This window comes from Rattus norvegicus, chromosome 18, assembly GCF_036323735.1.
Source record: "Rattus norvegicus strain BN/NHsdMcwi chromosome 18, GRCr8, whole genome shotgun sequence".
Taxonomy (NCBI): domain Eukaryota; kingdom Metazoa; phylum Chordata; class Mammalia; order Rodentia; family Muridae; genus Rattus; species Rattus norvegicus.
In genome coordinates, this window is record NC_086036.1 from 2,145,487 (window position 1) to 2,168,592 (window position 23,106).

The 23,106-nt window shown below is 38.3% G+C and overlaps 1 protein-coding gene and 4 non-coding genes across 6 annotated transcripts in view; 3 read left to right on the top strand and 2 right to left on the bottom strand.

The window, feature by feature from the left end:
- Positions 1-23,106, top strand: part of Mib1 (MIB E3 ubiquitin protein ligase 1) — a 124,466-nt gene that overhangs the window by 70,178 nt on the left and 31,182 nt on the right. For both annotated transcript variants that reach the window (NM_001107405.2, XM_039096931.2), the window contains exons 11-12: positions 4,730-4,927; positions 7,565-7,716. In NM_001107405.2, the coding sequence (NP_001100875.1) occupies positions 4,730-4,927; positions 7,565-7,716 (350 nt within the window). The remainder of the gene's footprint in view (positions 1-4,729; positions 4,928-7,564; positions 7,717-23,106) is intronic.
- Mir3582 (microRNA 3582) lies at positions 12,367-12,484 on the top strand. The gene has a single exon (NR_037376.1). It is a non-coding gene; the product is annotated as a microRNA 3582 (primary transcript).
- Positions 12,386-12,472, bottom strand: Mir133a1 (microRNA 133a-1). The gene has a single exon (NR_031879.1). It is a non-coding gene; the product is annotated as a microRNA 133a-1 (primary transcript).
- On the top strand, positions 14,830-14,940 carry Mir3571 (microRNA 3571). Its single transcript, NR_037360.1, has one exon. It is a non-coding gene; the product is annotated as a microRNA 3571 (primary transcript).
- Positions 14,841-14,927, bottom strand: Mir1 (microRNA 1). Its single transcript, NR_032116.1, has one exon. It is a non-coding gene; the product is annotated as a microRNA 1 (primary transcript).

Consider the following 23,106-nt stretch of genomic DNA (forward strand, 5'->3'; position numbering starts at 1 on the left):
TTTTACCTAACATTGGAGGGTGATTGCCTTTGGAATCAATTCCAGAAAAGTTGTGTATGTGCTATGTAATTAGTTTTGTAATGGAATTAGCAAATAAAAGGATGCTGCTTATTCAGAAACCAGACGTGACACTACACTACAAAACCCAGTTTCACAAAGGTTGGAAGAAAAACTGTGTAAAAACTTAATTAAAATATAAATGCAACTCATAGTTCAAGATAAACACAAAAATGCATCTTTTTTTTTTTTTCCTCCATTAGCAGCTTTTTGACTGGGGGTAGATTGCATCAAATTTCCTTCCTGTTTCTTTGAATTAGGGAAAGCTCAGAAAACTATTTTGGAAAGTTGGCTTTGTCAGTGAGTGGCTCACTGAGTGAGCACAGGGTTACTTTCTGTGTCTTCCTTGTGTATACAGGTCAGAGCATTAGGGCCTGTAGGAGCAAACGTGGGGCCTCTTCAAGGATTGGGGGTTTTTCTTTACTTATAAAGTATTAAGATATGGAGGTTTAGATGAATGTCCTTCATTTTTAGATAGAATGCAAACATTCTTAGGTTATTAGGAAATGGTGACTTTACTAAGTAAGGGTTTTGAGGACTCTTGACTTGAGGGTTAAGCAACAGAAGTAATATGAGGCTTCACCGTAGACTCTGATTTTCCCTTTCCCTTCCTCCTTCCCTCTGTGCCTTCTTCCTTTCCTCCCCCCCCCCCAGTCCCATTTGTATACAGATATGTATTCCTGTGTGTATGTATGGTAAATGATACTTTTGCCTCTAAAATGGTACTGGGTAGAAAGTTTCATTATAAAAGCTTTAATTTCCTGAAAGGTGGTTTTGTTATGATCATGTCCATTGTTATCAATGCTGTGTAGCAAGTAAACTTGCTTTCATTCTTTGAAAACACAAAATTCCCATTTTCTTGTCTGTGATAATATTTTAAGGGATTGTAATATGGAGAAAAGAAACAAAGCACCATTTTTAACATGATACTTTGGTATGGTATCACTTGTATTTATTCTAACTAAAAATTTCCAACAGGCAGAAGAAGACAGTCTAGGTTTTTTTCTTTTTTAAACAGATGTTACTTTGTCCATTCTCATTATCTCATTAATGAAAACAGAAACAAAACTATAAAACTGGGGAGAATAGGTAAGTGGCTTTAAAATTGATCAGTGTAAAGGAATCTTTCTGTTAAATACCAGGAAGGACTCAAGTTTACAGCCATCAAAATGGCTTTCGATATTTGTTCCCAGGAATGATAATTGAAGTAGCTACTAAAGATTACCTCACTCTTAAAAACTGAAACTGTCGAAGACCTGGAATATCAGCTATAGACAGGAGAGAGAAAGCACCCCAGTCTCTTTGTCTCTGAAAGTAACCTACTGCTATAAGGCCTGTCTTTTCAGGGCCTCATCACCCTCCAGTAGACCTCTCTTACAGATTCACATTTTCCAAGTGCTTCTACAGTGGGGAGACCAAACTTCCAGCACAGGAACTTTTATACTAACAAATTATTTCCAAACTGTACAGTTCCAAATACCCAGTAAATGGAAAAGATAAACAGCACAGTGACTTCTTCAGTCTGAGTGGAATGGAAGCAGAAGTGAAGCAGAGGGCAGCAGGATCAGTCTGCCTTAGAGTGAGGGAGACACAGCCACATCTCAGCAGAGTGAGCTGTGGGCATGAGTCAGTCCTGGCAGGTGCAGAAGAAGGAACAGACTTGAAAATCATTTCAAGAAGAATAACTGTGGACTCTGAAGAGCACATAGAGGTGTTCAGAGAGAAAGTGGATTCATGTTGGCCTGTAGGGAACTGCTTTTGCTGACCATTTGGGCTATGGTTTCATTAAGGCAAGATGGGGCAACTGCAGTGGCATAGGTTTTAGAGGGTTGAAAGGAGAGAGGGGCAGGGTAGGAGGGGTAGTGTTAGGTTAGTCTCCTTGGAGCCCTGTGTGCACCTGCACAGAGACAATAATTCAGAAGAAAGCAGGAATACTTAGAATTGACACTATGGTACTGTGATATGTATAATCTTTGTTGCTCCCTTTAATTAACTTGAGTATTTCTTATATACATTTCGAGTGTTATTCCCTTTCCCGGTTTCCGGACAATAAAATTTTTTTAATATTTGTTTTTACATAAAAAAATTTGATAGTGCCTACATAGCATGCTTCTATTGGTGGTTTCTTGTTAGTTTTCCATTTTTCTTCATTATTTTCTCTCCTTCCTCCCTGCCTATCTGTCTTCCTGCTCCTCTGTCTTTAAAAGAGAGAGTCTCACTCACTGTATAGCGTAGACTGTACTGGAACTCATTATATAGTATAATGAGTATAGCCTTAAAATTTGGTCCTCTTGCTTCAGGCTCTTTAGTGCTGGGATTATAGGTGTGTAGCACCATGCCTGGCTTCAGTTAATAGTTTTCTAATAACATAAGTGTAATAAATTCATATTCATAAATAATTCCTATTTTTTTTGATGTTCCCTTTTTAAATGGAAAGGTAAATAGGTAGTCTTAAAAAATGATGATAAAGGGAATGAAGAGGTAGCTCTGGTTAAGAGTATATATTACTCATGTAGGATCTGAATTCTGTTTCCAGCACTCATATTGAATGTCTCACAAGACCATAACTCTAACTCAGGGACTGAAAAATGCCTTTGGCATTCAAGGGAATCCTCACTCACTTGCATATAACTACAAGCTGACACTCACACTGTTTCTTCCTGTCTCTTCTCTTTCCTATCCCCGCCCCCCGTCTCTCTCTTTCTCACACACAGAGCAAGAGAAAGATATTTTTAAAAATTACAGGGAAAAAAAAATCCAGATTGATGGTTAGGAAGATCAGTTGTCCGTCTGTCTTTCTCTCTCTGTCTCTCTCAGGATGTGTGTATATGCATATATGCTTGTGATACTTGAGTTCACAAGTGTGAGGATGGAATCTTCTCTGGTTGCTTGCTAGTCCTTCTTCCTCAGTATTGACAGGTAACAAAGCCTCCTTGTAGAAGGGAGTTTTATGTTTTCTTCCCGCCCCCGAGCTCCTGGAAATAATGACTCTGAGACTCAAATATATTTACAAATAGGCCATATAGCTAGGCATGCTCCCAGACTGGTTTATAGTTTAATTATCCCATTATTCTATTCTGCTACATGGCTGCTTACTTGCTCCTTAGTTATGTGCAGCCGTCATCTTCTTTGTTTGGGGCCCAAATCTTCCTCATTTGGCTCTATCCCAGAATCCTTTCTGCCTACCGAATATCCCATCTTATATTCTGCCCTTTCCTATAGGCCATAGGTTTTCTTCTTGACAAGCAATACACGTACAATACACAGGAGATTTTCTTTGCAACTCCTGTTTTGATTCAGCTAGAAATATCCACAAGGTAGAAATTTTTACCTTTTCAAGAAATATTACTGAACAAAATTCCTACATAAATGCTACCCTTGATACCTGTTTGAAAGATAACAGGCAAATACAAAACAAAACAAAAATCAAACCTATCTTGAATTCAGTACCTGTTTTGTATCTATTCATTTGTTCTAGAAGTATTTACTTGTGTGATCCTCGAGAAGTAGTTTTTAGTGATTGTGGGTACCAAATGGGTTTTCACCCCCTTGTAAGATCCGGGGAGTCTGCTGGGTACTGACTGACACAGAGGCTGGGAGTCACTGCTCGGTGCTGACTGACACAGAGACTGGGAGTCACTGTTTAGGAGGAAGACTCGAGTAGACTCACATTCAACGTAATGGTGTTGACGTTTGCAGTGTGGTATTCTCATGAAGATAGGAGGAGGATGATCGCACCCTTCTCTGTATCTCTGCAAAGGAAATGAGCCTAATTATATGTAATATATATGTTATAAATCTAAAGTCTAAAAATATATAATAATATGTGTTACCTTTATAGTACAGTGTAAGCATTTTCCCCTTTATAGTTTCATTTATGTAAAAAAACAGTTTATTTCTCATCTCTTTAGAAGTATGAGTATTACAAACAGTATGGCAAACATAGTTTAATTTCTCTGAAAGAGTTACAGAATTTTGGATTTTTTTGTTTGTTTTTTGAGACAGGGTTTCTCTGTGTAGCTTTTTCTGTGCTAAATTCTGCTTTGTAGACCAAGCTGGCCTGGAACTCACAAAGATCTGTCTGTCCTAGCCTCCAGAGTGCTTGAGTGTGCCGCCACCACCCAGCTCATTTTTTAAATCTTAAAAAAGCATTATTAGGAAGATTTTTCTGTTTTCAGATACTCAGAAGTGGGTATGTTCACTTAGAATGTAACATCTAGTTTGGATGTAATTGACTAATGACCATTTCCTGCTAGAGGTCATTAGACCTCATTGTTCTGTATCCGTTTTGTTACTACTCAATTGACAGTAACCTAGTTGTCTCAAGCCAGGTGTAGTTGTGCATTTGGGAAATGCCAGGACTTGGGATACTGAGGCAGGAGGGATGAAGAGACTTAAGATTCTGTCTAAAAAAACGTTGGTTATAAGCCGTAGAGCTTGTGCCTCACCCATGAGACCCTAGGTTTGATCCTTAGTACTACTGTTTTAATAAAATACCCTAATATTAGCTTAGTTTAATATTGTATAATGCAACTAATTTAATTTTAACATTTGTCATTTTTATATTTATTTTTCCACAACTTTACTGCATTTAGTTTGGTTTGTGTTTTTTTTATAGCTTTAGATTTTCTTTCTTAACTCTTCCCTGATTGAATTTTATGCTGATCTTCAGGATAAAGATGGAGATCGAGCAGTTCACCATGCAGCCTTTGGAGATGAGGGTGCTGTCATAGAAGTCCTGCACCGAGGCAGTGCTGACCTGAATGCTCGTAATAAGCGTAGACAGACGCCTCTTCATATTGCTGTCAATAAAGGTCATCTTCAGGTTGTGAAGACTTTGTTGGACTTTGGCTGTCATCCTAGTCTCCAGGTAAGACTTGAGAGGAATCTACTAAGTAGGCATTGATATGACTGGTTAAAGTGACATACTATGTTCTGTAGTAAATTTGTTATTGTGAAGAATATCCAAGATACAGGCTGATATAAATTTGGAATCGGTACTTAATTTCATAGAAAAATAGAATAGCACATAGTCATAATAGGTCAGTGTTGGAATTGCTTTTAGCCTTTTCTCTATCTTGATCATCTTTAACAAAATAGACTTGAAATATTTTTTTTTTTTTTTTCCGGAGCTGGGGACCGAACCCAGGGCCTTGCGCTTCCTAGGCAAGCGCTCTACCACTGAGCTAAATCCCCAACCCCTGAAATATTTTTAAATAAAAGTATTTATTTCTAAGTATATTTTATAATAATTTATATTAATAGAGTATTATTTTAAATAAATGTTCTTGAAACACTATTCAAATTTTTTTAAAAGATTTATTCATTTATTTTATACATCAGTACACTGTAGCTGTCTCAGACACACCAGAAGAGGGTATCAGATTCCTTTACAGATGGTTGTGAGCCACCATGTGGTTGCTGGGAATTGAACTCAGGACCTCTGGAAGAGCAGTCAGTGCTCTTAACCGCTGAGCCACCTCTCCAGCCCCACTATTCAAATTTTAAAACTACTTTCTTTACATTGAAAACACAGTAATAATTAGAAGACAACAGAAGTAAGCACTGTGATCTTCAATAGTTTGTGGTGTGAATGATTCTAGATCTTAGGAAGTGGCTGAAACTCAGCAGTGGTAGAAGAGAGTAGCTGGCTGTTACTAGGAGTGATTCTTCTGAACTAGGATGTAGCTTTATATCCTGCCTGTAGGAGGCAGAACTAGGAAACAGAGGAAGAACTGAGAGTGTTGATCTGTTAAGGAGAAGGAATTTAGACCTACTAACCTTTCGGTCTGAAGTGGGAGACAGTTGTGTGTAGGGATTTTGATAGACAGAGCATGCTTTAGAATAGCTGTTGTGGGGACCAGGAAGCAAAACAGACCAGGGACCCATGGAAAGGTGTTCCAGGCCACATTAGCTCACCTCAGGTGAGAGGCTGCACATTTTTAGTGCCATCAATTAGAAAATAGGTGATTGGATTGAACTCGGGTTAGGAATACCTTATGTAGGTAGGTGCCTTTGATTTGGAAACATTTCCTAAACAAAGCCAGATGATACTCTAGGTCTTCATGTATTTTGTTTCAAGACCATACATCTCTGCCAATATAGAACGAGGTAATCATAGCTAATACATAGGTGAATGGGTATGGCTGTGTTCCAGTAAAATTTATTTTATAAAAACAGGTAGCAAACTGGATCTGACAACTGTGGTATATAATAGAGGGTATGCTGTATATGACTTTGTAAAGCTACAAATTGTATATAAGCTCTAAATAATTCACTTTTGCAGATGATCGGTAGAATTAGAAATAGAATTCATTGCTAAGTAAATTGATTAATTGATAAATACCTTCAAAAAAAAAGTAGATTGAAGGAGTGAAAGGTGGCTCAGTGAGTAAGAGCACTTATATAAACAAGGGGACGTGAGTTCAGATATTTAGCACCCACACAAAAAAATTGGGCATGTCTACAATGTGCCTGAAACTCCAGTGTTGGAATGCTGTAGACAGGTGGATACAAAGCTCACTCACTGGCCAGCTGCACAGCCGATGTAGTCAGAGACCCTGTCTCCAGGAGTAAATGAGAAGAGTAGAGGAAGGTAGCTGCTGTCTTTCTCTGGGTGCACACACCTGCTCTTGTGCTTGCCGCACACACTGTACCCCGATACACACAGATACAGGCTTTTAAAAAGTAGATTCAGAAATTAGAAGTTTTGATTGGATTTGTTTCTCCTTTGAACTATGTAGCCACTTTCCCGCCCTCTGAAAAACACATTAGTTGTTGACTCTCACCTCTGGCTGCATATTACATTAATATATAGGAAACCTATAAATTATTGATACTTGTGTAATCCAGGCTGAAAACACTGGCCTTAAACTCATTGTATTGGGACCTACAAGTGCCACCGTAGGTTGGTTGTTTTAATATTTGAGTCAAGGTGTCTTGTAGCCCAGGCTGCCATAGTAGATGATAATGACCTTGAACTTCTGATCTTTGTACCTTCACCTCTCAAGTGCTAGGCCTATTAGGTATGTACTGTCATGCTCCATTTCCTGTGGTACTGGAGATAGAGCCCAAGGCTTTGTGCATGGTATGCAAGGACGCTACTAGTTGAGCCATTTCCACCCTTACTATTTTTGCCTGCATTTTATATTTAATAGAGTGTGACAATGGGTGTGTCAATACATGCCTGTAATCCCAGCACTTGGAAAGAAAAGGCAGGAGGATCAGTAGTTCAAAGCTAGCCTCAACTGTTAGAATACGTTAAAGGTTAGCTCAGGCTACAGTGTGAGAATGTGTCTCAAACAGAACCACCACCACCATCACCTCCATGTCTTACACAGACCAACAAGAACCTGGAGCATGATTGCTGACTGACAGTTGTTTGCTTGGTAGAGAGCCTGCTTCTTTGTTTAGTAGTTCTGTGAAAGTTTTTCTGTTGATGTGGTATTTAATGGAAGGAGAACTAATAGAAGTCTCTTTAAACTTAAAAAAAAAAAAAAAAAAAAAGGATTCTGAAGGTGACACCCCTCTCCATGATGCCATAAGTAAGAAACGGGATGACATTCTGGCGGTTCTTCTGGAAGCTGGAGCAGATGTGACCATCACAAACAATAATGGATTCAATGCTCTGCATCATGCTGCCCTGAGAGGGAATCCCAGGTAAAGGCCCTCTTTTAACGTTGTAGGTGCTATGTAAAGATGGCTTCCTATTGGTTGTGTAGTCCTTTTCCTGATGTGATGAGGGCAGATTTGGCTAATTTCAGCATCTCAAATGATAAAGTTCTGTGGAAAACACGCCTTCATTCTTTAGGCACATGCTGCTCCAGTGTAAGTGTGAAGTGGCCTATTGAATGTAGATATAAAATATCTAAAGATTCTAATTAACTGTGTTTTAAGAGTGTTTGCTTCTTCAACATCCTTCTCAAGGTGTCTTCTGATCTCACTATTTTAGCATTTACATGATGTTAAGTATTCATGATCATTGTAATACTGGGTTATTTAGATATGTAATACCAAGGAACCTTAATTATGTCCTAGTAGTGGGTGTTCTACCAGATTAAAAGGGTTTGCTGGTTAAAATTTGAGAGGGCTGCTTTTCATAAACAACTTATGTTTTCTTATAGTTGAGTAAAACCGTGTAATATATTGACTAAGAAAAATGTTCACTTTGATGTTTGGTGATTTTTATCTATCGTGAATTCTTATCCTTTGGAATTCCTTAATGTGTGTGGGGAGTTTTTGTTATTAATTCTTTGAATATTTTTACTTGTTCATCCCTCGTTAATGTATTTTATATCATTTCAGTTTTTTCTTCTTAGGATGACCACTTAAGGGTAGTTAGAGAAGACAGCAGGGTTTTATTGGGACAGCTGTTTGGGGTGAGATGAGGGGCCGTATTGTCCAGTACACATTGAATTGTTTTCAGATTACAAATATTTGAACTCTTCATACATTTGCATTGTAACAAGGACAGAGTAATTATTATTTCTCCACTGGTAAGATAGACGAGGACAGTGGTAACATCACTTACCACATGATAAGCCTCTTCTAAGCACTGCACATACATTGTCTCAGTTCTTTTAAAAGCTGAAGTTTTAAAAGCCTTAATTCGATGTTTTGCTTGCACTACTAGTGACTGTGTTTAGGCAGCTTTGAGGGAAGCACTGTGCCGTCAAGTTGTGGTCCCAGCTCTCTGACCAGCTTTTGGTTGGGTGTGATAGCCTCATTTTATTTATACGCCTGGGGTTGCATTCTTTTTCTTTTTCAAGACTGTTTCATGGTGTGGCTCAAGTCCCCTGGAACTGTCTGTCGTCTTCTGAGTGCTGGGGTTATAGGCTCAGTGTCTAGAACACTTGTTTGACTTTTCCCCCACTAATTAAAAATCATCCTGCCTGCCTTGCCCTGTAGTTGTGTTACTGTCTAAAGTAGTCTGTCTTCTCTCTTCCTTCCGGTGCTTAAATGTTTTCTTTCAGGACCATATTATTGTAGCCATCTTTCCCTTCTTTCCACCTGCAGCCCCCTCCTCCTCTCCACTGGAGTTCTGTTGTGTTCATTACTTGTGAATGTGGCCTGCTACCTATGTGCATTTCCATATTCCCTGCCCTGAGGACTAGGGATGCGCACATTCAGGTGCATGTCCTCCACACTTACACAGCAGACATTCAGATTAGTCTACATCAAAGACACAAGGTTTCAAGACCATAATGTATAATTACAGAATTAATTCTTGTGTAATTCTGAGAACATTTTAACAGAGACGTCTTCAACCAGCTAACTTGTATCAGATGACATTTAAGTAAGGAAAGGGGCTGGAAAAGATGACTGCGTGGGTAAAGGTGCTCGTTACCTGATGACGAGTTCAGTCCCCAGGACCCAGGTAGAGAAGGAAAGAAGTGACTTCTGCAAGTTGTTCTCTGACTTCTACATGTCTACAATGGGACACACACACCCACATGCATACACAGATATATATTTTTAAAAGAAAGGAAAATGTTTTAATGTATGTAACAAAATGGCTTTGGTTAAAGCTACCTGATTCCTTTATCCTTTTTTCAACCATGACTGTGGTTGCCATATACAGATTTTATTTGAAAACACTAAATGTTTATATAAAGATATGTATCAATTATAATAGCATGTTAGGGTGTTTTGAGTGTTTTTTTCATAACATATTTTATTAAAGTTAACTCTGTTTCTAGATTTTGGGCCTTTATTCTTACTTTAAAAAAGCAGATACGGCACATTATTATTTCCAAGTGCTAAAATTTTCCCTCTTTTAAGATACAATATCAAATATTAACAAATGTGCTAACATTTTCCCTTTTTTTGAGCATTTATTTTCTAGTCTTGTTAATGTGTCTGCCATCCACCTTGTGACATTTCAACCTGTTTTTGTGGTCTTATTTTGCCACAATCTGAAATTATTTGGTGTGCTTGTATGCTGGACTTCCATTCCACTTGTAACTAGTAAGGGTTCTTTAGTTAGTATAATTCTCTGATGTTTTTGAGAGCTAGCTTGCTTGCTTGCTTGCTTGCTTGCTTGCTTCCTTCCTTCCTTTTCTTTTTTTTAACACTTGCACTTTTTCTCCCACCAATGTTTTCAACATTGTATAAGCATGTCTTAGGACAAGTTCCTTGAAATCATTTCCACTCTTTATGATTGAAAATGTAGGAAGTTTCCAGAATTTGCATACACACTTGTATTTATGTATGCATGTGTGTATGTATGTGTGTCTGTGTGTATGTATGCATGTATGTGTGTCTGTGTGTATGTATGCATGTATGTGTGTCTGTGTGTGTGTCTGTGTATAAGTATGTGTGTATGTGTGTGTATGTTTGTATGTATGTATGTGCGTATGTCTGTATATGTGTGTTATATATGTATGTTTGTATGTATGTGTGTGTGTCTATGTGTAAGTATGTGTGTATGCATGTGTATGTTTGAATGTATGTATGTATGTGTGTGTCTGTGTATATGTATGTATGTGTATGTTTGAATGTATGTGTGTGTCTGTGTATAAGTATGTATGTGTATGTTTGTTTGTATGTATGTATGTGATGTATGTGTGTGTATATGTGTGTATGTATGTGTATGTATGTATGTATGTGTCTGTGTGTAAGTATGTGTGTATGTATGTGGAAACTGATTACACTTCTGGCTCTGTTTAGTTAATAACAGAACTTTTCAGCAGTGCAGTAGCAGCATCATATTACTGATAGTCATTGGATGTGCTTTTCTGAAGAAAAACTTTTATTATCCTAGACTTGAAAATATATCTTGTTACCTTATGTTTATGGGAAATATTATGTGAGACCTGGACTTGAAGGTGCAGATCAAAACATTGTAAATTTAAAAGCTGATCTGTAAGGTTAGGAACTGTAACTCAGAATAGCACTGGTCATGTTTTCTGATACTTGGTATGTTTGGTTTTGTTTATGTATTGGGGGTACAAGAGATTTTGCCCAGAGGAGTGTATATTTGAAGTACTCTTGAGCTATATCTCCAACCAGATATTTGATGTTTATAGAGATGTTTCCCCCTAGAGTTTAGTCCTACTATTTTATCTCCTTTGGGGGAGATTTCAGTTATAAATCAAGATTTAAAAAAAAAACCTGTAGGCTGGGGATTTAGCTCAGTGGTAGAGCGCTTACCTAGGAAGCGCAAGGCCCTGGGTTCGGTCCCCAGCTCCAAAAAAAAAAAAAAAAAAAAAAAAAACTGTTTATACTGATAAAAAGTGAAAGCCAAATTTATCTGGATGAGCATGCAGCCTAGGTTATTCAGGTTCTTGCTTGCGGGCCTATCCCATTGCTGAAATGTGTGCTTAGTAAGCAGTGGAAGCCACCTGCAGTTCTCTTGTGGTTACTGAGAAAACGGGGTGGCTATTGGTGTCTGGTTTTGTCTGGTTTAGAGACTTGTGGGGAAAGCTCCTATGAAGGACAAAGACAGGGCAGTGGCGTGTTAGTGAGGGTTGTCAGCTGGCCAGTGAGGACAGTTAGAACCGTCATAAGTAATCAGCAGGAATGCGTCAGCATTTCCTTCCTGTTTTGTACATTACAGAGCCTTTGCTTCAGGGTCGGGGTCAGAAGAATTAGATGTTTATTGTTATTCTGATAAAACTCAGTTAAATAGTGGCAAAATTAAAGGCTTAGTCCTGTGGAGTACTAACTATGACTCTAGTTTCCTGTGATGTAGAGCACACATGCCATGTGTTGGGAGGCTGGCTTAGCAGTCACAGAGACGTCCTGCTGCTTTTGGAGGATGCACTTCAGGCTCAGCCACCCACCGTAGGCAGCTGACTCCTGTCTGCATCTCCCTCCATGGGCACCTGCACTCATGTCCACAGGCCCACATACAGACACATACAGATGCACACCAAGTACTTTTTAAGACTTAAAAAAAAACTTTTAAATTATGTGTGACCGTGTGAAATGCTGTGATATTCCTATCATGTGTTCAGGTGAGTTTTCATGAATTCTCAGACATTTCTGTCATCTTCATTAGAGTGCAGTAGGCATTTTATTATCGCTTCCACAAGAAGAAATTTAACAATGTGACCTCCAAAATGAAGTGCTTTTATAATAGTTTTTAAATTTTATTAATTAAAATGAAAAGTTAATACCACGACCACAAGTAAATAACTTTATTTGAAATTCTTTAATCGCACATTTTCATAAAGCTTTCAAGAAACATCTTTAACCAGTTTCTTCTTCCACATAAAACTGACCGTTGTTAGTTGTTTGCTTTTGATTGCAGTCTGTAAGGATTCAATGAGTTGTAGTCAGTTGAGATGTAACTCACATTCACAGAGCGCTGGCTGTCCTGTGGCAATCAATGCATAGCTACAGCTGGTTGAAGGGGACCAAATCCATTGAAGAGGCGATTTGGTTCCATTTTACCAGCTTTAGCAAAGCATTGCCGCTGCTGGTTTAGGATCCAAACAAGTTCTATGCTCATTTGTAGAAATATGACATGACGAGTATTAGAGGGTCCCACACTAGTGTACCATTTGTTAAATAGGACACTCCCATTTTTAGGCATTTGTCCTACTATATATCCTTGCAGCTCACATTAATGTGCATCTTTACTTAAATGCACACAGTAGCTTTTCAAAACCAACATGTTAAAGAACAAACAAATCATAATGTGTTTCAGAATAATGCTTCTAAATTATCACCTGGTTGATTTGTTCATTCAGGTCTCTCTGTATAGCCCTGGCTAGCTTGGAACTCACTATGTGGACCAGGCTGGCTTCAAACAGGGATCTGCCGGCCTCTGTCTCTCAAGTGTTGGGATTAAAGCTATTAGCTACATATTTTTGTACTGCTTCTATTTTAGTGTGATAGTTGAAGACTTAGCAAGTTGCTGATAGGGAGTGGGAAGGATATGAATGGTCTTAAGAAAATAACTGTCCTTTAATTTATTATTACATCACACATCTTCAGTGTCATTCTTTGCTTTTGTTTATGTTGGCATACTAACCTTGAGTTCAGAAATTAACCTTCTTAAAGGTCTATTTTTTTGACTCTACATTGTTTTGAGTATAGATTACTTAGTTCTTATTATAAGGTTAGTGATACATTGATATGTGATAGTTGACTATAATCCCTGAATTTTGAATACTAAAACCTACCATGTGATACTTTAAACTCAGCATTTAAGCACTTGTTAATGTGTGATTCTGTTGTAGATTTCCTGTCTGAAGAGGATGTTTTCTGACACATACTCATACAATAAAAGTCTGATAACTTATAGTTTGTAAAAATGAGAATGCTGAGTGAAATACCATATAAATTTATTTTTTTTAACTAATATGGTAAAAGGACAACACAATCTAACTAGGACAATATGTAAATAGTTTAACATTCTAGTCTACATCGGTTGTTAATCATTGTGCTTCTGGTGAAATTAATGTAATTTCAATTCTTTCTATCCCTTTTTCCGAATAGTGGGACAGGTATTCAATTGCCTGAACATAAGTGCTGAAGATAGATAACACTGGCCTGGTTCTATTTTTAGTAGTTACGTGGCAGCCATTCAGCAAGTCCAGTTGCTCAAGTGTGCTTTTGGATAGTTCAGTTTCATGTGCTGGCCATATCAGGACAAGGAGAGGCCATGGGAAAAAATAGTACAGCGCCTGATAGTGTCAGCATCTGTCATCCCTGTCAGTTGAAGTGTTTGAATTAGAGCAGTGTCAGCAGATGCTCGGAGTTTAGCATGTACTTGCTCCAGAAGGGACAGCTGATCTGAGTGCTGCTGTGACATTTCAGAGTGATTGATCTAAAACACTCCTAGAGTGATTGATCTAAAACACTCCTAGAGTGAGCTGAACTTGGAAGCAACAGAGTCAGTCTTCAGTCTTATATTATAAGTGAGTAGCTAGTATTCCCTAAGGATTGCAACAGATTCTTAGTTACAAAATGTTTCTTATGGAACTATTAAAGCCTTTCAGACTTGTGGAAAAAGCTAATAATAGCTGTTGATAAGTCATTATGAGAAGAATAATACCATTTGATATAAGCAAGGATAACACATACTTATATTTTTGATAGTGTATCCCGTATATCCTGCTTATGTTTTCATTGTGGTCTAGCATTTGTCACTTTTATCATTTTCTCTCATGCTCTAAGTATTAACTGCACTTCAAGTACAGATTGGGTTAAGAACTGACAAACTGGAGAAAGACAAGGGCCAGTGATTTCATGTATACAGTATAATTTTACTTAAAAGATAGTCTTTAAAAATTATAGTTTCAATAGCTGTCAGAAAATAAAATAAAATAAAATAAAAAATTTGGCTTAGAAAGTCCTCTGATTTTAATGTTATACATTTTACCACATGTGATGTGTACCTGTTTAAATATGAGCAAAATCAGCTTTTTGTTGCTTTACTTTTCTTATTAGATTTATTGGTCCTGATTTGATAGATGTGATACACTAAAATTAATATCCAATTGTGAAGACTGATGATGGTTGATTTATGTCTCAATGTTTTGTGCTAGCAATACTATTTCCTCTGCAGTAGTCAAATTTTAATTGTGTGAGTATTCAGTGTAGAGTGTAGTATGTTTTAATGTAAAAATTAAAATCCACTTCCCTGGAGCTTTTCCCTTAAGTATAATATAAGGGGTACCAGTGTGCACCCATAAATGACTGGTACTTTTGGAATAGGGCTGTTAGTTTTGTCAGTGGCCATTTTCTTGACAGTAGGTTAATCCAAAGTATGAAGGTCACCCTCCTGGAAAGGGTTTCCTTTATCTTCTGCTTAGCTTCTTCTTGGCGGACATTACCTACCCAAAATACACACTTCTTTACATTCCATAGCATTCTATGTTCATATGGGTACATAAAGAAGTATGTGCTCTGAGTAGGCACTATTGTGCCGATTGTTGTGGAAACATGAAGCAGCCCATCCTCCATTTGTTAGTAGAACGTTCTGACTTCTTTTCTGGAGCAGTAATGGACCATGTGCAGAGATTAGCTTGTTAGAGATTGACTTTTACAACAGATTTACCTGGTCCCATCAATGCCACTCTGCTCTTTGTTCTTTAAAGCACTGCCATGCTTTGCCCTGCTTCCTTCTTTTTCAGGAGATGCAGAGCCAGCAGAGTTCTAGGTATATTAACAAATGTTAGCGCGCTTGCCGCTCCCTCCGTCACATGTCCCGTTTCTTCTTCATAATTTGCTTCTAGATCCTTTATAGACAGATGGTAATTAATTTAGCTTAAATTATTTTTACAAACCAGATACTTCTAGTTAAAACTTATTGGAAGAAACAAGTTACAGTTAGCACAGGCTTTGGAAATTAGGTCCTTTCATTGTGTGGATAAATTAATGTTCTTAAATAGAAATTTATTTTCAAGGTAACATTAAAAACTCACTATCACTTGGCAAATTTTTGTTGTGTTTCTATTTGCATTGAATGCAAATTCAAATAGTTAGGTGCTTGGTTTGTATGTGATTACTTTTAAAAAATGGCTTTTAATATAATGGAAAGTACTAAAATAACTTTTCCAGTCTCCATAAAAGAGCAGAAGCACTTTATCTGTGAATCTCTGGATTTTATCTTGAATATTTAGCACAAGAAAAAAATAATTTGTCACTCTGACATTTTGAAGGTTAATTCAAAAAGAGACCTTGAGAAGCTTTGAGATTTGGTAAAGTATAGAAAAGGGAATACTGGGAGTAAGTGGGGGAATAGGAAGGGTTTCTGCAGCCCATGAAGAAAGCTAGTGCTAGCACAGGCCTCAGTCATGGTGCAACTGAAAACTGCCATACACCTTCATGCAGATCTCTATGGCCTGAATAGTAAACAAGGGGAGACATTTTATAACCTAAATCTTGAAATAGCCATTAGAAGCTATTGCGCTCTGGAGGCAGGGATGCAGATTTACTAGAGAAGTGAGACACAATTGTTTAATCCAAAACAATAAAGATTTAATATCAGTGGCAGTTTGTACATTTTGAAGTTACCTGACATGCTATTTGCATAATGGCATTTTAAAAACAAAATTATCAGTTTGAGCTTTGAAATTAACTTATGCCCGGATACTAGATAAGCATGCAGAAAGCCAGAAGCATTCCTACAAGTCTGTTTTCACCACTTGGTTACCTGGGAGCTTGATGTCCGCAGCACTCACAGGGAAGAGATGCAGTGACCTAGAGTCATAGCGTGGTCACCACATCATGATTATTCTGTCACCCTGCTGCTGATTCAGCACCTCTTTTATGAGCTGGGTGAAGTAAGCAGATGCATAAATGAACACAGACCCTTACCTTTTAAGATAAATTTGAAAGACAAGTTAAATATACAAAAAATTACATAATTTACCTTTCTCTCTTGCTTTTCCTCATAGACACACACACACACACACACACACACACACACACACTCACACTCACTCTCTAAAATTGAATCAACATTGGTCATATAATTTGGAATGTAATATTTCAATTATTGTATAGATATGTAGAGAAAGTTCAGTAATGGGGAAGGTTACTACAGTGGCAAAGAGAATGTACTTAGGTTTTTTGTTAGATGAAATGATTCACAAGAGGGGGAAAGTTGCAGTGGATGTTAATTTTGTAATCTAAGATTAAAAAAAAAAAAAACTGCAAGCAAAACCCCAAACACACCTCACACTCCCCAAGTGGCTGTAAACATTCACCCTGTTCCTGTGCCCACCAGAATATACGGGGTTCTTCTCGGTGCCCCAGGAAATCCTCTTTATCTTCCATGCTTTGGGATTCTTTTGGAGGAACAGGAGTTTGAATTTCCAAGGTTACTGGTAAATCTGGAATGAAGCTACCTTGTCATATCCAGAGGTCAAGTCTGCAAGCGAGGTCAGGACTTCCACATAGTCACCACAGAGGCCAACTTATGCACTTCCCGAAACAGCCTAGGCTGTTAGAGCTTTATAGGCAGCTAAGCATTTGAAACATGCACTCCTGGGCAAACAGGCTCTCTTGTGCCTCTCTCTTCCCTGACCATATTTAGTCAGCCATAGCAAAAAATAGTCTCTCAGCTGTCGATTGTCGATCTAAAAGCTGAGGAGGCTTCTATCCTGCTTTCTGCCTATTGATTGTTCTTCCTATGGTCCCAACACTGCTTTGCCATTTGTCCTGCTGGTTTTTTTAAGTACTGCCAAATAAAGACGTGTCTCATGTTTCCACTCACATTTCCCAGATTCTCCCTGAGCTTGTGCTGAGACTAGGAAAACCTCACGCGCTTGTCACTATACTTAGAAGCACTGCAGAGAAAAAGGTCAGGGGTCGGGGAGTACTACAAATTTGCCCTGCCTTTTAGCAAGACAGTCTTCAGGCAGATCTGCAGGATGTAAAAATTCCTCTGCTACCAAAATATTTCATAATCTGACTTTTTTGATGGTTGTAGGTGGGTGGGAGTGGAAACATCTTCATAGGGGAAGGGGGTGGGGGGGGTAAAGGATAACATTTGAAATGTGAATACATGAAATATCCAATAAAAAAAGAAATTAAAAAAATGTTTTGCATAGTAATGTATTACACAGCTGTTGACCTATAGGGGTTTTGTACAGTTATATTTAGAGTTAGCTATTTCTATTTTTAAAAATTATTTTAAAAAATAATAAATAGTACTTAAATGGAGAATAGAAATGGTGAATAGAATCTATGTAGTGGCTGTGAGGTAAGATCAGGAAGAAACTCCTATGAGGGATTCTTTGGAAGGATATTTAGAATCTTACTTAGTTCAGTGTCCACTGTGGTCGCCTGATTGTAGCACATAGTGAGAGTACAGTAGGGATGCCTATGGGTAATGATGTGCTTTGGACTGTATGGACATGTGCAAGTCCAAAGATGCCTTTGAGTGCAGATTAAACTCCCAAACCAAGTCTAAAGTGATCTCCCTTCTGCTTTAAGCCATGACTCCAGTTTTCTAAGTACCATTTAGGTATGACCTATCCACAGACCATTATGGCCATGAATTTGGCATAACTTTGCCATATGGTATGTGTCTTAAAAACAAGAAATACTTCAGTGTTCTCAATTTTAATTGTTATTCAGGTTCAATTTTAATAGATATTTATTTTTAACCCAAAATGAGTAGTATTAAAACAGCAAACCAAGCTAATTTATATAAGATAAAATTTAAATATCAAAAGCTTAAGAAAGTGGACAGGAGAAGCCTTCTTAATTCAGACATGTTGTTTTAAGTAGCCATTGAGCTAAGAGTCAAGTAGACCTAAATCACTTTACACAGGCAGAGGAGCTGGAGTTGACAGTCTTTGTCTTCACAGTTAACTTCCTTGGGGTGAGGATTTTAAAGGAATGCTTTTGTGAATGTGGGCGAATTTTAGAAAACTACCTTTACCAGATGTTCAAAATTGATGTACATTAAGAGAGGATACATGTCAGATTTTAAGAGTTAAATTTTCAGGTCTTAAACTACCCAATCTTGTTGCTAAGTAGCAATGGAACACTGTGCCATGGTCCTGTGCTGGGCTGTGACAGTGAAATGAGTCGGAGAACTCCTCTGCTCAGCTTCCACCAACGGTCTGGTGTTGCTAATCCAGCCCAGCCTGGTACTCAGATGTGATGTGCTTCTTCCTTCTTTCTACTCAGCAAAGCTTTGAGCTCTGGTTTCCATGTGCAGAGAATCTCCTTTTGTATATAACTATAATAATATATATAACTATAATAATATTAGTATGACATGGCTCCAAACACTTTTGTTTGGGTTAACTTTCTTAAGATTCTTCATGGACTCTGTATTAATCTGCTTTACCTACTATTAAGGGATTCTTAAATTAACTAAGCAAATGTTTATTGACCACCCAGTAAAATGCTATTCTAACATCTTTTTAGCATTAAATGACACTAATATGCAAGACTTCTGTAGTTTACCAGCTGGATTTGAGGAAATGTTCCCTCTTGCTGAAGAAAGACATTACAAATAGCATGGCAGGCCCTAGAGATTGGCCTGGTACCATTTGAGCACTGCATACCAGTGTAGACAGCTGCTTGTCCCCTCTGCTTCTTGGAACTCATTTGTTCGTCATTCAGCAAATGTCTGAGCACTGCCATGTGCCAGGGATTAGTCTGGGCACCACTATTAGTTGTTCTGGAACTTAATGCTTTTTTGGCACTATTTACAAATGCCTGCTTAACTGGTAGTAAGATCTTATCTCTAAAACATCCATGTCCTTAACCTGTTGGAAAAGAACTAGTTGATAAATGGAAGAGTGTGTCCCTATTGGGAAAATTAACACCAAATCTTAGAGACTGCAGTTAACAGTCTGTGGCTTAATAAAAGAAATTGACTTACTTATTGAGCTAGCAATAGTGTCTTCCTTGTAATTTCATAGCCCTCAGTGCTTGCAGCATAGCAGTAGGCTCTGCTAGTGACTAGTTGGAGGGGCTGCAGAGAAGAACCTGTAGCTGCCCTCCCAGGTTCTATGGTGTGTTCCTAAAATCGCCCATGCTGTAGAAAGAAGACTGCTCTGATCTATTACCAGTGTACAGAGGTGAGGGGACAAGGGTCTCTTCCTTTATTTTCTTCAAGCTTACCTTGCAGGCTAGGCCGAAAAATGGTTTCTCTTCTCAAGGTCGTGTGTTGTTTTGTTTATTTTTTAACAGGGTTGATAAGATTCTAATTACCATCTCTGAAGATGGGGCAGGAGAGATGGCTCCACTGTTAAGGACACTGGCTGTTGTAGAGGGTCTGGGTTCAATTCCCAGCACCCAAGTGGCAACTCTAAATTGCCAGTTACAGCAGATTGAAAATCCTCATGCAGGCAAAACACCAATGCACATAAAATATAAAAATAAATGAATCTTAAAAAATTTACTCATATCCGTATATATGAATGTTATGTGTGTGTGTGTGTATATATATATACATATATGTATGTATGCATAGTGTGTGTGTGTGTGTGTGTGTGTGTGTATCACAGTAAAAGTGAATTCCCCACCTGTTAGCCTGAATAAGTGCTTCTCTCAGACAGGGAACATGGCTTTTGCACCCCTTGAGTGTGGGCTGAACAGTGCCTTGTCAACAGGTTAGAATAGAAAGAGTCGGGACAGTATACAACAGAGAGCTATGACATACACTCCTCCAACTCTAATGAAAATGAAAAAATATTTGAGGAATTCACTGAAAACTCACCTAAAAACATGATGGGAATATCACATTATTTCATATGGGCATACATAATCTAAAAGTTATTTTTTAATTCTTAAAAAGTATTTTATGTACACCGTAGCTGTCTTCAGACACACCAGAAGAGGGCATTGGATCCCATTACAGATGGTTGTGAGCCACCATGTGGTTGCTGGGAATTGAACTCAGGACTTCTAGAAGAGCAGTCAGTGTTTACAACCGCTCTTAATATCTCTTCAGCCCCAGAGATTGAAGGAACAGCCATTCAAAGCCTGCCTCACATGTGGCCCATATATATACAGCCACCAAAACTAGATAAGATTGATGAAACTAAGAAGTGCATACTGACAGGAACCGAATATAGATGTATCCTGAGAGACACAGCCAGAGCATGTCACATACAGAGGCGAATGCTAGCAGCAAACTATTGAACTGAGAACGGGATCCCCGTTGGAGTTGTTAGAGATAGGATTGAAAGAGCCGAAGGGGCTTGCAACTCCATAAGAACAACAGTGCCAACCAACCAGAGCTCCCAGGGACTAAGCCACTCCCCAAAGATTATACATGGACTGACCCTGGGCTCCAACTGCATATGTAGCAGAGGATGGCCTTGTTGGGCACCAAAGGAAGGAGAAGCCCTTGGTCCTACCAAGGTTGGACCTCCAGTGTAGGGGAATGTGGGGAGGGGGAGCTAAAAGGGAGGGGGGGTCTTGATGGGATAGGGTCTTATGTCTGGGAAACCAGAAAAGGGAATAATGTTTGAAATGTAAATTAAAAAAATATCCAATAAAAGAAAAAAATCTCTTCAGCCTCCCAAAGCTTAATTTTAAAAAACAGTTATTCCGAAAAAAAGAAAAAAGAAAAAAAAAACAATTATTTATCTAGTTTTGTTTTGTGTGTGTGAATGTGTGTATGTATGTATGTATCTGTGTGATGAGCTTATGGATCTATGTAAGCATGTGTTCACACATGTGCATTGATATTACATGTACATATTGAGGTCAGAGCACAACTTACAGGAGTGCATTCTCTCCTTCCACAGTCCATCATATGAGTCCCTGGAATCAAACTCAGACTCAGCCACAGCACTTTTACCTCTTAAGCCATCTTACATGCTCCTTCAAAGCCTATTCTTTTTTTCTTAGTTTAGACTTATATTCTTTTTCTTTTTAGTTTAGACTTAAATTCTTTTTCTTTTTAGTTTAGACTTAAATTCTTTTTCTTTTTTTCTTTTATTGGATTTTTTAAATTTACATTTCAGACGTTATCCCCTATCCCAGTTTCCCCTCCAGAAACCCACTCTCTTCCCCTGCTTCTCCGAGGGTGTTCCCTACCTACTAACCTCTCCCTCCCCATCTCTCTGCCCTCACATTCTCGTACACTGGGTCATCGAACCTTGACAGGACCAAGGGCCTCTCCTCCCACTGATTCCTGACAAGGCCATCCTCTGACACATATGCGGCTAGAGCCATAGGTCCATCCCTATGTACTCTAGGGATGGTGGTTTAGTTCCTGGGAGCTATGGAGGGCCTGGTTAGTTAATATCGTTCTTCTTATGGGGTTGTAAACCCCTTTAGCTCCTTCAGTTTCTTTTCTCTAGTTACTCCAATGGGGACCCTGTTCTCAGTACAATGGTTGGCTGTGAGCATCCTCCTCTCTACTTGTCAGGCTCTGGCAGAGCCTCTTAGACAGCTGTATCAGGCTCCTGTCAGCATGCACTTCTTGGCATCTGCAATATTGTCTGGGTTTGGTGGCTGTATATATATAGGCTGAATCCCCAGGTGGGGCAGTCTCTGGATGGCCTTTTTTTTCAGTCTCTGCTCCATGGTGATCTGATAGAATGCATGGGATTATTTCTGTCTTCTTGCATCTGTTGAGGCCTGTTTTGTGACCAATTATATGGTCGGTTTTGGAGAAGAAGGTGTATTCTTTTGTTTTAGGATGAAATGTTCTATAGATACGTTAAATCCATTTTGGTTCATAACTTTTATTAGTTTCACTGTATCTCTGTTTAGTTTCTGTTTCCATGATCTGTCCATTGTTGAGAGTGGGTTGAAGTCTCCCACTATTACTGTATGAGGTGCAATGTGTGCTTTGAGCTTTAGTAAAGTTTCTTTTATGAATGTGGGTGCTCTTGCTTTTGGAGCGTAGATATTCAGGAGTGAGAGTTCATATTGGTGGATTTTTCCTTTGATGTGTATGAAGTGTCCTTCTTTATCTTTTTTGTTAACTTTGGGTTGAAACTCTATTTTATTCGATATTAGAATGGCTACTCCAGCTTGTTTCTTGGGACCATTTGCTTGGAAAATATTTTCCCAGCCTTTTACTCTGAGGAAGTGTCTGTCTTTGTCACTGAGGTGTGTTTCCTGTATGCAGCAAAATGCTGGGCCATTCATGTATCCATTTTGTTAATCTATTTCTTTTTATTGGGTAATTGAATTCATTGATGTTGATATTTTGGGCCAATGATTATTGTTTCCTATTACTTTTGTTGTTAGAGGTGGAATTATGTTTGTGTAGCTATCTTCTTTTGGGTTAGTTGAAAGATTACTTTCTTGCTTTTTCTGCTGTGTAGTTTCCCTCCTGGCGTTGTTTTCCATCTATTATCCTTTGTAGGGCTGGATTTCCGCAAAGATATTGTATAAATTTTGTTTTGTCATGGAATATCTATGTTAATTGAGAGTTTTGCTGGATATAGTAGTCTGGGCTGGCATTTGTGTTCTCTTAGGGCCTGTATGAAATCTGCCTAGGGTCTTCTATGTTTCATAGTCTCTGGTGAGAAGTCTGGTGTAATTCTGATAGGTCTGCCTTTATATGTTACGTGACTTTTTTCCCTTACTGCTTTTAATATTCTTTCTTTGTTTTGTGTATTGGTGTTTTGACTATTTTGTGACAGGAGTTTTCTGATCTAATCT